The sequence below is a fragment of the Amphiura filiformis genome, chromosome 20, assembly GCF_039555335.1.
Source record: "Amphiura filiformis chromosome 20, Afil_fr2py, whole genome shotgun sequence".
Classification (NCBI taxonomy): domain Eukaryota; kingdom Metazoa; phylum Echinodermata; class Ophiuroidea; order Amphilepidida; family Amphiuridae; genus Amphiura; species Amphiura filiformis.
Window position 1 is genome coordinate 39,686,198 of NC_092647.1, and position 17,486 is coordinate 39,703,683.

At 36.9% G+C, this 17,486-nt stretch overlaps 1 protein-coding gene across 1 annotated transcript in view; it reads right to left on the minus strand.

Moving 5' to 3' along the window:
* Positions 1-6,848, minus strand: part of LOC140142900 (aminopeptidase N-like) — a 61,373-nt gene extending 54,525 nt beyond the window's left edge. Inside the window, 1 exon segment of the mRNA XM_072164923.1 lies at positions 6,763-6,848. Coding sequence (XP_072021024.1) covers positions 6,763-6,793 — 31 coding nt within the window. The 5' untranslated portion in view covers positions 6,794-6,848.
* Between the last annotated feature and the right edge of the window lie 10,638 nt (positions 6,849-17,486).

Below are 17,486 nucleotides of genomic sequence, written 5' to 3' on the forward strand. Positions count from 1 at the left end.
ATTTTTGAATTATTCCATAATATTGACTTTAGAAGTGGTTTTAAGCATTTAAACCTTCTTAGACATGATATTTACCCCAGTCAGTGGTAATTTTCACTTCCCACACTTGCTCACAAAAATACTACAAAATCACTAAAATTCGGTGCGTGACATCGGGACATGGGGTTTTCAGGGGTCGTCAGATATTGAAGAATTTTTGACTCAAGAAATTAATTTTTCCCCACTTGGATGTTCTTAACTATTTTTATACATACAAAAGTCCATGACTAAGCCAAAAAGAAAAAAAAATCCGCTTTTAAAACTTTTATGAGCGCCGAAAGTCGCGGGACTTAAAAGTTACTCTTTTCAGAGAATCACCCATTTGCGAGTTCCGACTGATTTTGCTTGATCGCATCACATATTGAAACGCTCCTTTGCTTGTGTGTCTATATCATGGAAATCAATGAGAGTGGTTATTTACTGTGATTTGGAATTTGGCTTCACTCAAATCCTTTTTATTTGCGAATTATTCAGCCGTCAATGTCGCGAATTGCAGGTAACATAAAAGTAATTGATCATGTCAGTTTTAGTAATTAATTATAAAGTCGATATTTGCAGCACAGACAGCAACTGCTGGCAGTTGCTGCCCTACTTATTAAAGTAGGCTAACTATTAAGTTAAGATATCAGCAACGCGCACTTACACTAAAATAATATTTTAGTTCTCGTATCAAGTGACTTTATTAAAACGATCGCCAAAATGGAAGATCGTTTTAAGTTCCTTTTGCAGTTTCTTCTATATTCTCCTGACGAAATATATACCCAAGTAGAATGGTTTTGTTACGAAAGTAGTTATCGATGGGTGAGCGCAATTGAGTTATTATTTTTAACACATTTTACATTGTATTAATATGCATTAAATTTAAAGCATTAGAAGTACTCAATTAAAATTAGTATACGAGGGCTGGTCAATAAGTTCCCGCAACTATGGTGTATCTCCGCTCATGCATGACTTCGATGGCTGTTACTTACGCTAAATTCAAGTTTGTACTTTTGTCTTTCAAAACGAATATGTATTAGCGATGCTGAATGCTTGATTACGTAATGACATTAGCATAAACACAATAGCGTATGGGCACTGCCTGATTTATGGTGAAAAGTAGTCAAGAAAATCTCGCGCCAAATTGAGGTATTGTTACATAATTCAAAATATCTCGAGAATAAAAGTATAGAATCTGGCACGGTTTTTGCAGCTTTATAGACCGATAACATAGGCATGATGCTGGACTCTTTTTAGACGTATACCATTTTTATTAAAGAAAAGAAATCGTGTTGAATATCTCCAATTTTGAGTAGGCTTTATCACCCATTGTTCTTTACATAATAAGAGATAGAAAGATTAATCGATGACAAAATTTAACCAATGGTATCTGGTTTGATTGGGTATCTACTGATTATAAAAAGGAGGTCCCAGTGGTGAAACCATAAACATTTCTTTCTTAATGAACCCTTAATTTCAAAAAGTCTTGTTTTTGTAATTAAAGTAGCACACCATAGAGAGGCTCTGGATTGAATAAGAAATTTGAATTTCGAAAGGTGTGTCTAATTTTAGCATAAGACTTGGTATAGCAATTCACACACACAGCTACTGTTCGGCAAACCTCGTATTAGTCATATTTTTAGCGCGTTTTTGATGAATTTTACTTTTTTCATACATTTTTGGTACTTTCAATCATGCATACCATCAACGCATGCGCATATTTCTATTTTTGTTGCAACAAATTCTATTGGCCTGACTATGATCTCTAATACCATACCAATAACCATATTTGGTTTTGTTTTATTTTGGAGATAATTGGGATTCTTTCTTCTGCCGTGTGGGCTCTTTTTCGCGATTTTCACACCATTTTTGCTTGTTGTTATAGGCGGTCCCTTTCCTCATCTGTTGACGGATACATTTCGTCTTTCACAATTATCAATTGAATATACTCAGATTACCTCATACCAAAATTAAGGCTTGTAAACTACTTTGGTCCTTACTTATGCTTCTTTTTATTACACGTTCCTCAAAGCCAATTCAAATTTCTCGCCAATGTTGACAATTGTCAGTGTACATATAGCAATGACTTTATGCAAATGAGATTACGTAATTAAAGGTACTCTGATACTAATTATTGTGCGTTTTGACAGACAAAGGTACAAACTTTATTGATCGTAAGTAACAGTCATCTAAGTCATGCATGAGCGGAGATAAATAATGGTTGCGGGATATTATTGACCAACCCTCGTAATTAAAAGTGTTAAAAAATCAATGAAAATTTAAACAAGTGAAAAAAACCGTATAGAAAACAATTGATTACTTTGGATGACAACAATGAAAATTCTTGATCTCAACTGGCACACATTTGAAATTATAAATTCGACATACCTCCATTTTGCAGGAGAGGCGTTGTTTCCATCGTGTATTTCATTTTAATTCAAAGTGTAATGTATAGGCTTATTGACAAGGCCTGTTCTGTAGGTCGGATCGGGCTGTTGATCGGGTTTACTCCCCAGATCTGGAGTCAGACCTTTCTTTGGAGTGTCGCATGGCATTTCAATATGAGATCAATAAGGTGTATAAGGCTGAGATTTTTTCATAAATGAAATTCTTGTTCAAATTGAAAAAAAGGCCTTTGGTAACAGATCGAAAGAAAATATTTTGGGTTTTTGGGGACAACTAAAGATAACCCAAGAAACCCTCTTATGAATCTTATTTCCAATGGGATGCATTTTGAACACCGGGACAGGTTGGTCTACATGTACAGCTATGGGTCTACATGGGACCAACATGATGTCCCCTCCGAAAGACGGGATTCTCTAATGGTTCATACCACACACCCAACTCTAAAGGCAGCATGGAGAAAGCGGCTCTCAGAATTTAATCTACAGATGTTGCCAATTAAATTCAGACTTGATTTTTCAATGCCAACATCCCAGCAAGTTTATAACTCCCAGGAATAGAGCACATTATCTCGGGCATCAGAAGCGATTTAACCATTGACCCACGCTCTTCTCTCCTTTGATTGACAGCGATGTTATCAAAGTTGGTTTTTTAAGAACCCTATATAAGCGCCTGATGTGGTAATTAACCCCCGAGCTTCCCCAGTGGCGTAACCCTATCGATCTCAAAATTTAGCAGATCCCATAGGAAAATTGTCCGAAAATGGCTTGTCCCCCCCCCCCCAACGGTCGGTGCCCCCTACCATGACTCGCGCCACACCACTGCCACCTCCCCCTCGGGGTGTGACGTTTGGGGAAATCAAAGTGTTGTTCATTCTTTTCGGTTTGACACAATGGATTAACATTAATGAACAGAATAATTTCAGCGGGAGAATATCAAACTGGACAATATTTTACAAGTTCTAACTTTCTCATGAACATATTTAGAAAGCTGTTTCAAGTTAACTTCCCCATTTGCCATACGTCCACAACGTAGGTTGAGGAATAGCCAAGGAATAGCCAGGTCATGTCAACATTCGGACCGACAGAATAAAGTACCAGCAAATGTAGGCGTTCCAAACTTAATGTTGCAGAAATATGACATGTACATGTTTTGAAACCACCATAATCACCTAAATTTAAAAATGAAATTTAAAGATATTTATGAATAATAATTATGCTCAGTCCAGCTTTTATAATTCATCATCTAATGAACAGGCCGAAACATACAAACAAGCTAACCCAAACATACATTAACATGAACGGTATAAATACCGGTACCTTATAACTCCTACCAATAACAATGTTATACATAATAAGTGTTCACCTGATAACACAACATTTCCGATGTACTTCATGTACATTACATTGGACTATGTAGTGTAGGCATATGCAACATACGTATGGATATCAGAATCGCATCCACATCTGTACCAGGACCCTTTTTTCACCCAGGCTTCAGCCTGTTGTTTCACCCAGGCTTCAGCCTGTTGATATTACATTCAGTTTAGACCTTGTCCTTTGAACCCAAATTGGCTACTTTGAAACGAAGTAGCCAAATGCATTTGCTTCGTCCTCATTAAAATTATTTTACAGGATAATGCAGAGTATCTAATGGATCTGCAGGCTACTAAAAAACTAACCTCACTCCCCATGACAAAATTCATAAAACTATATTCAGTAGTGCTTGACTTTACCCAGGGAACGGATGGAATATTAACCTCATTCAAGTCCCCATGACAATTATTCGTACAGCTGTTCTGTAGCCTATGAAGTTATTTTTTGACATATAGGGATGATGTTGCAATATGAAAGTTGACCGGTGAATGGCCATGGCCACTAATTCATGAACTTGGCTAGCTGGCTGGCTGGTCTGAGGTCACACTTCTTAAACATCTATGATTTGTTGTTCTCATCACAGACTGAATTAGAAGGAACCATTAAACTACTACTATTAAAGTCTGCTATTATAATCGGACACTAAATTAATTGTAAAAAATCCTCCTGCTCCCATCATGCAAGTTATTCCACTTAGACTGTTTGATATAGGCCTACTTTTATCAAAATAATTAAGCATTGATTAGGCATTTGCCAGTGAAACATTCTCACTCACAAAAATCAGATACTCAACATGAGAATCTGTGCAATGTTTGACAGAGAAGGTCACTAAATCTGGCCGTCTCAAGTTCATAATTAGTTTTGATTGATCTTCATGTACCAAATCATTTACTTTGAATTGATATCCTAGCTGTGACCTCTGAGCCAAATGTTCTATAGCATAGTAACACCACATGCATTCATATACATTTATATACAAACATATTGGCATAATGGGGATTGATGTTCTCTGACTGCAGTCAGAGGGTTACATGTAGTACCAGTATGGCTAGTAGTAGCATACAGGTAGTTCATATACTTATTCAGCAATCATAGCTCAGTTGTGGAGTACTAGTTCTTTGGTTGAATCACCACCTTCTTGACTGATCAGAAGACCTGTGTTTTATATAGGCTTACTGCATACACTGCCTACCTCTTTGCAGCTATGTGGAGCCAAGGTGGGGCAGTCCAGGGGGGTGTGCAGTCATGTGACCTCCGTACGGCCTGGGTATTCCCTTTTAAAGGATTTTTATTAATACAGTGTCCATCAACTAGATTGTGAGATTGAGGCAATCATGGGTTAATCCCGGGGGGCACTTCAATATGAAATGGATATAGGTGTAGGGCTGGCACTTTCGCACTAAGGGGCATTCGGTGAGAGCAAAATGTAAAAAATATGGGGTCATTGGGTGAGAGCATGATTTTTGGCATTCGGTGAGAACAAAATGTAAAAAATATGGGGTCATTGGGTGAGAACATGACCTTTTTTTTAATGGAATCTTTGGGTGAGAGCCGAAACAGCGACGCAAAAACCTCGAAAATCGAATTTCTAGTTCTAAATGGCTTCAAATTTCATTGTTTTTTCAAAATAAGTAACAAAATCAGTGATAAATGAAAGTTGCTGTTCAAATTGAACTTGTAAGGGTCTTTGGGTGACAGATCAAATGGAAAAATAGGGGGTCTTCGGGTGACAGAGCATGTGTTCGTAAAAAATATGGGGTCTTTGGGTGACAGCGATGCTGAAAAAGGGGGTCTTAACAGCCCTACATACGCGTCACCTCCGAAGTTGGAGTGCCCCCCCCCCCCCGGGGGGTTAATGCCCTACTCTTTTCGAAATGAACTGCGAGTTATGTGAACTGGCATGGGTCAACGGTTAAAGGTCCCAGCAAACACAAAACGTTTTGGACATCATTCGCAAAAGGTTAGAAAAGGTTGTCGAAAAACGTTTAAATGTCGGGATATATTAAGGGCATATAAAGGGTATAAAAAATTTTCATAACGTTCAAAAACATTTGTTGATAACCTACTTCAAAATGGTAACATAATGTTATTTAGGTGTTGACAAAAATGTTTGCAAAAATATTTTACAATAACATTCCAAACACATTTTTAAAATATGGTTGTTAGTAAGTTTGTTTTCATACTTTACGGTATATATCCCGACATTAAATGTTTTTAAAACGTTTTTATCTAAACCACAATCCAAAATATAATTGGTTTAAAACGTTTTAAAAACGTTTAAAGTAAATTTCACTCATTCCAACACGCATAAATCTCCCTCTGAATATGGATACATGGTACATAGTGAAGAAATAAACAAACAACAAAACGTTTTAAGAACATTTTTTGTGTTTGCTGGGTTGTTAATTTTTGCAACTTGCTACATTATTCATGACACTCAGACACTGAATAATTATGTAGCCGAATACAAAATCGTCTCTGAAAATTGAAGCTATATGCTACTTTATGTCCCTGCCGTAGGGTTATACCAGCTTATACCACTGACGATCAACTACCACATGCAGTATGGAATGGTACTAAACATACTAGTTATTCTGTGTTTCTAGAATATCCTACCAGTTCACTTAATGCATATGCAATGAAAATTTTGTCACACCAATTTGACAGCGTGTGCAAACAGTCTTTAAACTAGCCAAATTCTGGTGTAAGCTAGGGGTTTATATTCCGCTAAATATTAATTTATTTCATTGGCCATACAAAACGTAAATATTCGTCACAAACATTATGATAACCGATTAAGATTCCCATTACTTTCTCACTCAAGTTACAGTACATCCGCAAAAATGGGTGCTCTTCAAGGGCTAATTCTTTATTAAACAGATAAAAAAAATTCAATTTCCGATGGGACAGTTCTTTCATAGTTACCGTGTACATAGATTAATTTGAAATTATAAACTCGACATACCTCCATTTTGCAGGAGAGGCGTTGTTTCCATCGTGTATTACAATTAATATCTCATTTTATAAAAAACAAGTACATCCATGTTGTCATTTTAATTCAAAGTGTAAAGTATAGGCTTATTGACAAGGCCTATATAGACCTTTTTCCCTCTTTCCCATCATGCACTATTCCAGGGGGGTATGAGTGTCGCAAAATACATCATCTCCCCGGGGGAGTACAGAGTTATGTTCATCACATTCTGAATACGGACATTTCGACTGGTGCCTTCATCACAAAAAAAAGGAATCCCCGATAATGATGATAATGGCGCCACCGTCACTAATACCTTTCGGGGCAAAAACAACATTTCTATGCCTTATGGACATGGTGTATTCACCCAAAAAGTTTCCTGTTATTGAAACCTAACTTTGCATACATTTTATAGACCTAATGGTGAAAAACTGATGACGGGACACGCAGTGATATTTTACCGGCATCCGTTTCACTTTTTTTCGGAGTTGAAAATAAAACGAACACAAAATCTCTTACACAGATGTTCTGCATCGCTCCGTAACTGCATCACTCGTGTATTCAATTATTGCATAATTAGTAACATCGATGGCCTTTACGATAATCCCCATTATATGGAATCAGTATGCCCATATTAAGACAAAATAATTGCAAAGGCCTGGCAAAGACCATCGGATGCACACGATCTATGAGGTTGATGAACTACGTCATACCCCCCTGGAATAGTGCATTGTGGGATAGAGGGAAAAAGGTCTATTCTGTAGGTCGGATGTCCGGGCTGTTCCATCTATCGGGTTTACCCTCCAGATTGAGACCTTTCATTGGCGTGTCCCATGGCATTTCAATATGAAATCGATAACCATGATAACGTGTAAGGCTGAGATTTTTTCACAGGAAGTAGCATTCGGTGATAGAAAAATATAATGAATAAGGGTCTATCAATATTATTAGTTGAGAGGTGGAATTTCTGACCTAAATGTGGGCATTTAGGGCTGTGAGGGCCCAAATCGTTCATCCTCAGTAGTTCTAAAATGGCTTCAAATGGTGTTGGTATTTTAAAAGAACATAATAATGATAAATGAAATTCTTGTTCAAATTGAAAAATAAAGGCCTTTGGTAATAGATCGAATGGAAAAATTAGGGGTCTTTGGGAGACAACTAAAGATAACCGACGAAACCATCTTATGAAGCTTATTTCCAACATGTCCAATGGGATGCATTTTGAACACCGGGACAAGTTGGTCTACATGTACAGCTATCATTCATAGCCATAATGGGTCTCATGTACACGGGAACGACATGATGTCCTCTCCGAAAGACAGGATTCTCTCATGGTTCATACCACACACCAACTCTAAAGGGAGCATGGAGAAAGAGGAGGTCTGAATTTAATCTACAGATGTTGCCAATTAAATTCAGACTTGGTTTTTCCATGCCAAATACCCAGCAAGGTTTCAACTGCCGAGAATAGAACACAGGATCTCAGACATCAGACGCGAGAATTCTAACCATTGACCCAAGCTCTCCTCTCCTTTGAGTGACAGCGATGCTAAAAAAAAAAGGCGCACTATTATGATGGATTATCCCCCGAGCTCCCCCAGTGGCGTAACCGTTTCGATCTCAAAATTTAGAAAATCCCATATTAAACTTGCCGAAAAATGGCTGGTGAGATGGGGAATGATGTTACTTTTCCTACAGTTGGAATTGTGTATACCGTAAGTTCAATAACCTGCATTAAACCACCTACGAGCCGTAGTTTCATGTATGACCTCAAGTTGTGAATTATGTTTTGATGTTGTTATTGATGTTGTTGTTGTTGTTGTTGTTGTTGTTGTCAGTGGCGTAGCGTCATAGGGACACGGGGGTTCCCATAGGAAAATTACCGAAAAACGGCTCGTGCCCCCAATCAGACCCGGGGCCCCCCCCCCCCCCCAATCGTGGTCGGTGCCCCCCCCCCCCCAGTATGATTACCCACGCTACGCCACAGGTTGTTGTTGTTGGTGGTGGTGGTGACGTCACCATGGTGTATCAGATTTCCATCATGGAATACTAGACGACTCAATGAATTGGGTGGCCAAACCATGCACTCACATTAGCTGAATTCCTCTAGCCTTCTCCACTCCGCACTGATGCACTGATATATCGACGTTCCGTTTGGAAAATATCAGTCTCAACAACCTCGGACTATCACATGATGAGAGCCACAGAAGGATAGATTAAAATGAAAACATCCATCACGTGGCGACATGTGAATGAAGTTGAACGTGTTAAAAAAGTCTTGGACCAGAATTTGAATCTGCCAAATTTGTACAAAAGGAGACTGCTATTAAATACAATGCACTCTGACATGTCTGATGAGTGATGAGATCTCATGAGATACAGCAACATACCAATTCGTATATCTTATTCTTGTACAAAACAGAAAAATCATTCCCTCCGAATCCCTCGAGTTAGCCAAGAAAACAAAATCGTCTCTAATAGCCCAGGAATTGAACATTCAACGGCATACTGCAGGGGAGTTAGCCTGGTATCAAAACAGACATTGGGGCTACAGCTTACGGAATAAAACTGTATTATCCCTCAACGTCTTGAACATGAACTACCTCGCTCAAGCAAAATTAATCAAACTAGGTTTGATAGAAAATAAATAGCAATGCTCTTCTATTTTGAAACATATGCACACCATATAGTAAGGAAAGCTTTAATTATGACACAATCTGATCCACTCTGACCACTGAAATCCCATACTTGGTTGCATAAGAGCCTTTCAAATATCCACTTCTTCATTTTTTACTGCTTTTTGCTCCCAGTTTTTTTTAAGTCTCAACTTCCTTAATGCCGACACAAGTCTGATTAGATCATAACATTTATTGAATAATCAGTGTCACTCCAAGAACATAGGGAACACTATTATAGTCTGTATATCTACCTCGAGTCACCGGCACTAGCTTTGAAGTTCAGCGTGTACTACATTGGCCTAGCGTGGTTTCTTGCGTGTACATATGCGGCACGTTGATCGCGCGCGTAAAAGTATGTAAACGCACCAAGTAATGCTAAGCTAACGCAGCACACGCTGAACTACAAACCTAGTGCCGGTGACTCGAGGTAGATATACAGACTATTATTGACCTATGCCCATATAGTACATTACTTTGGGTCAAGGAAATTAGTCTGAACTGTCACATATTTTTAAATTCTTATCTCGACATACCTCCATTTTGCAGAAGAGCCGTTGTTTCCATCGTGTATTCCAGGTATTTAATGCCTCATTTGATAAAACACCGGTCCAAATAGAGCCATGTTGTCAATTTAGTTTAAAGTGTAAGTATTCATATGACTTACACAATTATAGTAAATTTTACATTTACAATCCAATTTATAAAGTACCAGCAAATGTAGGCGTTTCAAATGAAAGAGTAAAAATATAACCCGCGCATGTTTGGAAACCACCACGGTTATCAAAATTTAAAAATAGTAAATCTAAGCATAATTATGGGGCCTATAAACATGATAAATAATATTCTTCCGTCTTTTCATTATATCCTGGCTTACTAAAAAAGCTAACCCAAACATAAATGTAACATGAGTGTTATAAAGTATTATTATTAATAATATGCGGTACATAACATAACATTTGTAAAATTTTCGGCACAAACGGTTACATTTTTCTACAGGCTCGGATACCGACGTTTGGAGAGTATTTTTGTGGGACCTAAGAGCATATCAGGCACGCTAAATTACATTCTGAATGCGAGGAATGTCATTCTGATATCAAATAATTTTGATTTTTTTTTAAATTCGCAAGTTATTAAAAATTGATATTTTTCACATAAAACCCCAGCAAACACAAAAACGTTTTAAGAGCATTTTAAATAAGTTATATTTTGGCTTTTGGTTTAGGTAAAAACGTTTTGTATGAAAACACACTACAACAATATTTTTAAATGTTTTCAAAAAATGTTATTGTAAACTATTTTTGCAAACATTTTTGCCAAATATTGTTTCAATACTTAAATAACATTATGTAAAAATATTTGAATTTCTTAAAATGTTTTTTTCAAAACCTTTTAATAACATTTAAATGTCGGGTTATATAAAGGTCATGAAAATGTTTTTAAAACGTTATTGAAAATATTTTGGGCAAACATTTTTCGCAAAATATTTTTTCAACACCAAAATAACGTTCTGTTTAGAATGTTTTGTATCAAGTTTTCAAGAATGTTTTTGGAATGTTATTAAAACGTTTTTATACCCTTTATATAACCCGACATTTAAACGTTTTTTGTAAAACATTTTGTTTGCTGAGCAGTAGATTATCAAAAATGTTTTTAAGGTTATGAAAACGTTTTATACTCTTAATATACCCTTTATATAACCCGACATTTAAACGTTTTCTGACAACCTTTTATAACCTTTTGCGAATGATGTCGAAAACGTTTTGTGTTTGCTGGGACAGTCCTCGAAGTGTACTCTTAAACTTATCCTTGAAAAAAACTCCTCACAAATGAGTAGAATATATTAAAATTTGACAAGGGTAGCCATGGTAGTGTGGGGTGTAATCTAAAGCACTGACCACCCAGCATTGACCGAGAGGTATCGTCTGCCATCTGGATGCCCGAACTGTTCTGAATCTATATTCCACGCCTGCCCAACGACTACGTGAAACGGACCTGACTTTACTAGAAGTGAACATCAGAGAACTACGTTCGAACATATATAGGTGAGCTTTTCAATCTGTGCCATCCATTATTGTCGTCGTGGAAACATTCTGCAATGCTATTGTGAACGATGGTGCTGACTGCATAACTATACTAGGATACTCCCTCAGCTGTCGTAGAGACAGACCTACATCCAAAAAAGGAGGGTATTGACATATTTCATGCAAGTGCTCTTGAGGACATGGAGCTGATGTAGTTTTCAGTAACAATGTAGTCACAGAAAATACTATGTGCTGCTGTCTGCAGACCACCTAATGCTAGCAGTGATATCATTAGTTATCTGAACTCCACCACCTTGCCTAAGCTTTCTGAATTCAATGCACAATCAGTAGTTCTTCTTGGTGACTTCAATGTCCACCACATGGAATGGCTTGGCAGCCATACAACAGATGGTTCTGGATGCCCGGGAAGACCAGAATCTTGACTTGGTCGTCACTGATCTAGATGCCACCTACACAGTGCATGCAACACTATATAGACCATGGTCAAGTTCATTTTAAACTGAATATGCCGCTGTACAGGGACAAACCCTACAGGCGCAAAGTGTGGCAGTACGATAAGGTTGACAACTGGGGAATGAGAGGTTTCCTTGCATCTCTGGTCTCTTAAACTTCGATCTGATGATCCAGGAGAAGCTGACAGCAACATCACCACTATTATCAGCGATGCAATGGAGATTTGCATACCAGCATAGCTTGTTTGTAAGAAGACTGGTTACAATGTACGGGTTGATGGTCACTGTAAACGAGCAGCAACCAAGAAGCGCCGCTTATTCAGGAAGCTAAAAAAGAACAACACCAATGAAAACCAGGATAGGTTTACCATGTTTACAAAAGCTAGTAGAAAGGAGTACAGTCATGCAGAGAAAGTAGCCAGAAGGAGCTATAATAATAAGTTGAGGAAAGAACACTCAGACAGCAGCCTCAGCAGCAAGAAATGGTGGAACACTGTTGATGTCTGGTAAGTACACCAGAGTTGATATACCTGTGCTGAAGGACGGGCGTCAAGTCTGCACTACATCAAAATACAAAGCTGAAAAATGTTGCCAGACCTTTGACGCAAAATGTCAGCTTACCAGTGCAGAAGAACCTGCTCCTGAAGTTCAGCATTCAGCAACGTGTAATGGCAAAGATAGCTTTCAAGGTCAAAGATGTTAGGAAGCTTCTCAGGAAGACCACACAGCCTGCTGTTTGAGCTTTGCGTCTCCAGGGGAGTTTTCCCAAGCCAATGGAAGATTGCATCTGTCATCCCTATTCAGCAAGGACATCATGGAGGCTGTTGTACATAACCAACTTCAGAAGTACCTCCTTGGAAACGAACTGATATCAGTTAGATAGTTTGGATTTAGGCCACACCACAGCAGAGCTGACATCCTTACAATACTGACCTAAGAGCGGTCCAACTCCCTGGGCAGATGCAACGAAATGCGCATGATTGCACTGGACATCAAATGAGCATTTGACAAGTAGGTCTGGCATAATGGCATTTGCTCGAAACTCGTAGCAAAAACTGACAAAAGGACTATCCGGCAAACTGCTCACCTGGATTAGGAGCTACCTGGCAGATCGTTCCATCTTGTTGTCTTATCTGACCAGTCATCGAGTACTTCCTCCATCAATGCATCAGTTCCCCAGGGGTCAATATTGGGCCCAAGTTTGTTCTCTGTCTTCATTGATGATCTGGGTGATGAGTGTGAAAACCAGCTCTACCTCTATGCAGATGATTCCAACTTGTTTTGTGAGATTACATCTGAAGCTGTATACTGCTCGCCTGAATAGTACAGAGACCTGAAGAAAGTGAGGATCTGGGCATACAGATGGAAGGTGACTTTCGAGCCATTGACATGTAAGGCAATAACAATATCAAGAAAGAGGAATCCAACCAAGCTAGATTTTCTGTTTGGTACCACCAAACTGGCTGAGAAGGAGGAACTGGAGATTCTGGTCCAGTCGACAGCAAGATAACCTGGGCAAAGCACATTTTCAACGTCTCATCCAGAGCAGGACAGAGGCTGGGCGCTTTGAGGAGAGCTTTAAATAAACTTCATGTCAGAGGCAGAGCAACCACTTTCAAGGCTCAAGTTCGATCGCAGTGTGGTGAAATATGCCTTGGATGAGTGCCAGTGCCATCACTCTAGGAATATTAGACTATATCCAGAAGAAGGCCCTTCGAATCATAGGCGTAAGCGAAGAGGAAGCAAGCACAATGCTGAACATTACATCTCCCCATCAAAGACGTCTAGTGGCTGCAGCAACGGTCCTCTGCACCAGCTGTTGAGAAAACAATCAATTATGCAAAATATGGCATATACAAGGAAAGCAAAGATTTGTTGTCGATGTCGAAAGGGGGGAGTGACTTTTGAGAATACATCACGCGGGGTACACATATTGCACAACCCCTTATTAAGGGTACACGATGTCTTGTTGGTCGTAGCAGCCACAAATTCGATTTTCATTATCTATAAATCAATATATTATTGGAAATAACACTTCCGTGTTTTGCAAAAGTGCATTCTACTTCTACAAATCAAATACTTTGAAAACTTGCTTGATTTATTGTTGTTAATGAGTTATACGTTTTATAAATGTGTTGTTGTTTCAGCCCTCTTTACAACATAACTCAAGAACCATATGACCTACAAAAGTATATCTGTGATATTTGAATTCTTCTACACGCCCGCTATGAAATGATAAATGCAATTTTTACCAAATATCACTACCAATTCGCAAGATGCTGTGAACTACCAAATCAAAGCAGTTTAAAATAGTTGCTAACCTTAAATGGACTCGCGACTCATGAAACTACAATTTTTCTTCATGTTGTGCGCAGTGCAATTAACATAAAAGAATTCATGCACGTAATTATAAAATACGGTATTTTCTTTTGAATATGTTGAATTCCGTATGAACTGTGCGGGTCAACATGCTCAATAGCCCGGGTAATTGGCCAAAATTGTCGACTCGAAAATGAGAAACTGAAACATTTCTGGTATTGCAGCCATTTATATCTTTGGTCATTGAACTCTTTAAGATTGAGTACGCTTTTGTGCTTTCTGTAATACTTTGCAGGCGCAAATACTTTGGAAATGAAAAACACCCTAATGTTTTGAAAGTACATGCATCTTTTAGATTTTTTAAAAGACCATGTTTTGACATACTAATTATTGTTAATAAAGTAAAAAGTTCATTGACTTGCGTAAAATACGATAGCAAAGGAATCTACGATTAAACAAGAAATACTATAAAACACGATTGCAATTTGTGCTTCACACAATAAATAATCTAAATAGAAATTTGCACCGTAGTTTTGAAATGGTACGAAAGCAAGCTTCAAGTAATGAGCATATATTTTAATAAAAAATACTGTCTGGGTGTAAAATAAGAACCGTATACATAAATAGGACCTGTAATTAAGGGAATACCGTAAAACCCCGTCTACAAGCATATAGTGTGCTTCTGATGAAAGCTACATTAATCCAGTCGCCATAATGGAGTTTGAGCAAGTAAATTACGGATCCAAGCATATACAAACAAGTAATATTTTAAGACCGATCTACTGTATTGGTATATTAACGCTTGCTTCGAATTAATTAAGCTTTTATAAAAAAAACACTATATATGCTTATAGACGGGGTTTTACGGTATACGTACAAAGCAATAGTATTTTGTTTTTGTTAATGCACTACTTGAATTAATTGCGTTCAGCTTTACTTATAAACATGATAAATACGTGTATAGTGTTTATACGGAAGGCCGTATTGATCCCCCGGCGTCGAAACATGTCCTGATATGTAACTACTATCACATGTATGTGGTCTGAGACTTTATTATGTTTCTTTACCATTATTATTATTATTTGCACTATTTCTATTTTCATGACAATTTTCCAATTTTATAATCATTTTCAAAGCATATATTTAAAAGCAATTGCTCCATAGCGACGCCCTTCAATTTTTCTCGATTATCAACATTTTGCATGACTGCCATGCCCAATGGTGTACTAAAATTATTTAAAAAAAGACGACTAAGCCTGAAGTGCTTAATTACAGTAAAATTTAGAGTTTTAATAATAAAATTGAGGATCCAGGGTTTATATTCGTCAATTCCCCAATAGAGCTCAGTCCACAGTAAAGCGGTATTGTGGTTTTCATTCATTTAACTTCATTTTTTCGCATAAAATGATTAGACCTCATTGGCAGTTGTTACTAATATTATGTAATCATTTTTGGTAACGAATAATAACATAAACATTTGACTGAAATCATACATTATGCATGGGTTGAACAATACACAAAGTCGTGTAAAGTTTAAACAAAACTACCACTTCTACTATTAAAAAACGTGATGTTGGAAAAATATCGTTATAATTTATAGGCCCATAAAGCACTGATTTTTTTTTCACATGAGTATGATCTTGTAATAATGTCGTCTATTTTGACGGCAGGTTAACGGTTAATCATGTTAACCCTTCTTTTAAGGATAATAACCCCAATTCGTGTATGCCAATAATAATTTGCCTTCACCCGATTCAGTTAATGTCATACACATACGGACATCGCTACTATAGCTATAGATTAGATCAAAGAGCACACCATGCACGTCCCATATACTAATCCATAATTCAGTTGCCAGCGATGCAGAATTGAATCTTGAAACCAATGAAATGAATCGTTACATCTCGCTCTGACAAGACCGATTTAAATGATTCGGGCAGCAAGCAAATCACAGGTCGCTATAGCGATTGAATTTATCCTTCAATTAGTATAGATTTATTTTGCTGTTCGTGAATGTTCGTGACATGCACAAAAGTAAATTGCTCCATGCGGGATACACTAATGTTATTTAATGTTAGACTTTAACATTGTTTAAAGCTTGAATTTTCAACAAAATGAAGATCTATGCTTTAAAGGTAAGAGTACATCTAAAAACTCACTAGGTCTGTCTAATAAAAAAAGTCACAATTATTATAATGGCCACGACATTCTTTCGGTTGCAATCTAGCTACCTGGGTTGGAGTCATGATCAAATGATAGCAGTTTTTAGGTTAAGAGACCACGGTTATCTGTAACTTAAAGCAACATAGCAGTTTTGTCCGTGTTTTAACGTATTTCGCCTCAAACGCATTTGGCATTGATATAAACATCAAGAATGTAGGCCTATCTTCTTTCCGGGTGTTCCAGATACGAAAGCATTGCTTGCTTATTTATTTATTTATTTATTTATTTATTTATTTATTTATTTATTTATTTATTTATTTATTTATTTATTTATTTATTTATTTATTTATTTATTTATTTATTTATTTATTTATTTATTTATTTATTTATTTATTTATTTATTTATTTATTTATTTATTTATTTATTTATTTATTTATCTATCTATCACTGGTAAGAAATTCAAATACATCAATCGTAAGTAATATTATTAAATAGTTACATTGCACGCAAGTTTAAAATACAAAATAAAAACAAAACAAATGAATCTGATGAATTAAATATTATAAGTGGGACGGAATAAAATAAGGTATTACTATAGTCTAGTATTAAATACCTAAGTAGTGTTGATTCTGTTCCATTATACTACTATCGTAGATGGTCTACATTTTGAATTTTTTTCCAAATAATCAAACGTATCATGCAAGCTGAATTGATATAGAAATGGTGGAATCTTATTACGGAATCGCACTTTAATATCATTGATTTGTTAAGGGCTGGGGTATGAACGTTTGGACAGTATTTATTGTGGGACATTAGAGCACATCAGACATATCGAATTGCATTCTGAATACGAAGAATGTCCTTCTGATATCAAATAATTTTGATTTTTTGAAATTCGCAAATGTAATACACATTTTACGGCAAATGATAAAAATTGATATTTAACAGTACTCGAAGTAAACTTTATAAATCTGATGATTTATACTTAAAGTGTATGTAGGTGGGATAAAAGCCGACGATCAATTGAAAATTTTGACCTTTCGTATTGAAGATATGAGTTTTT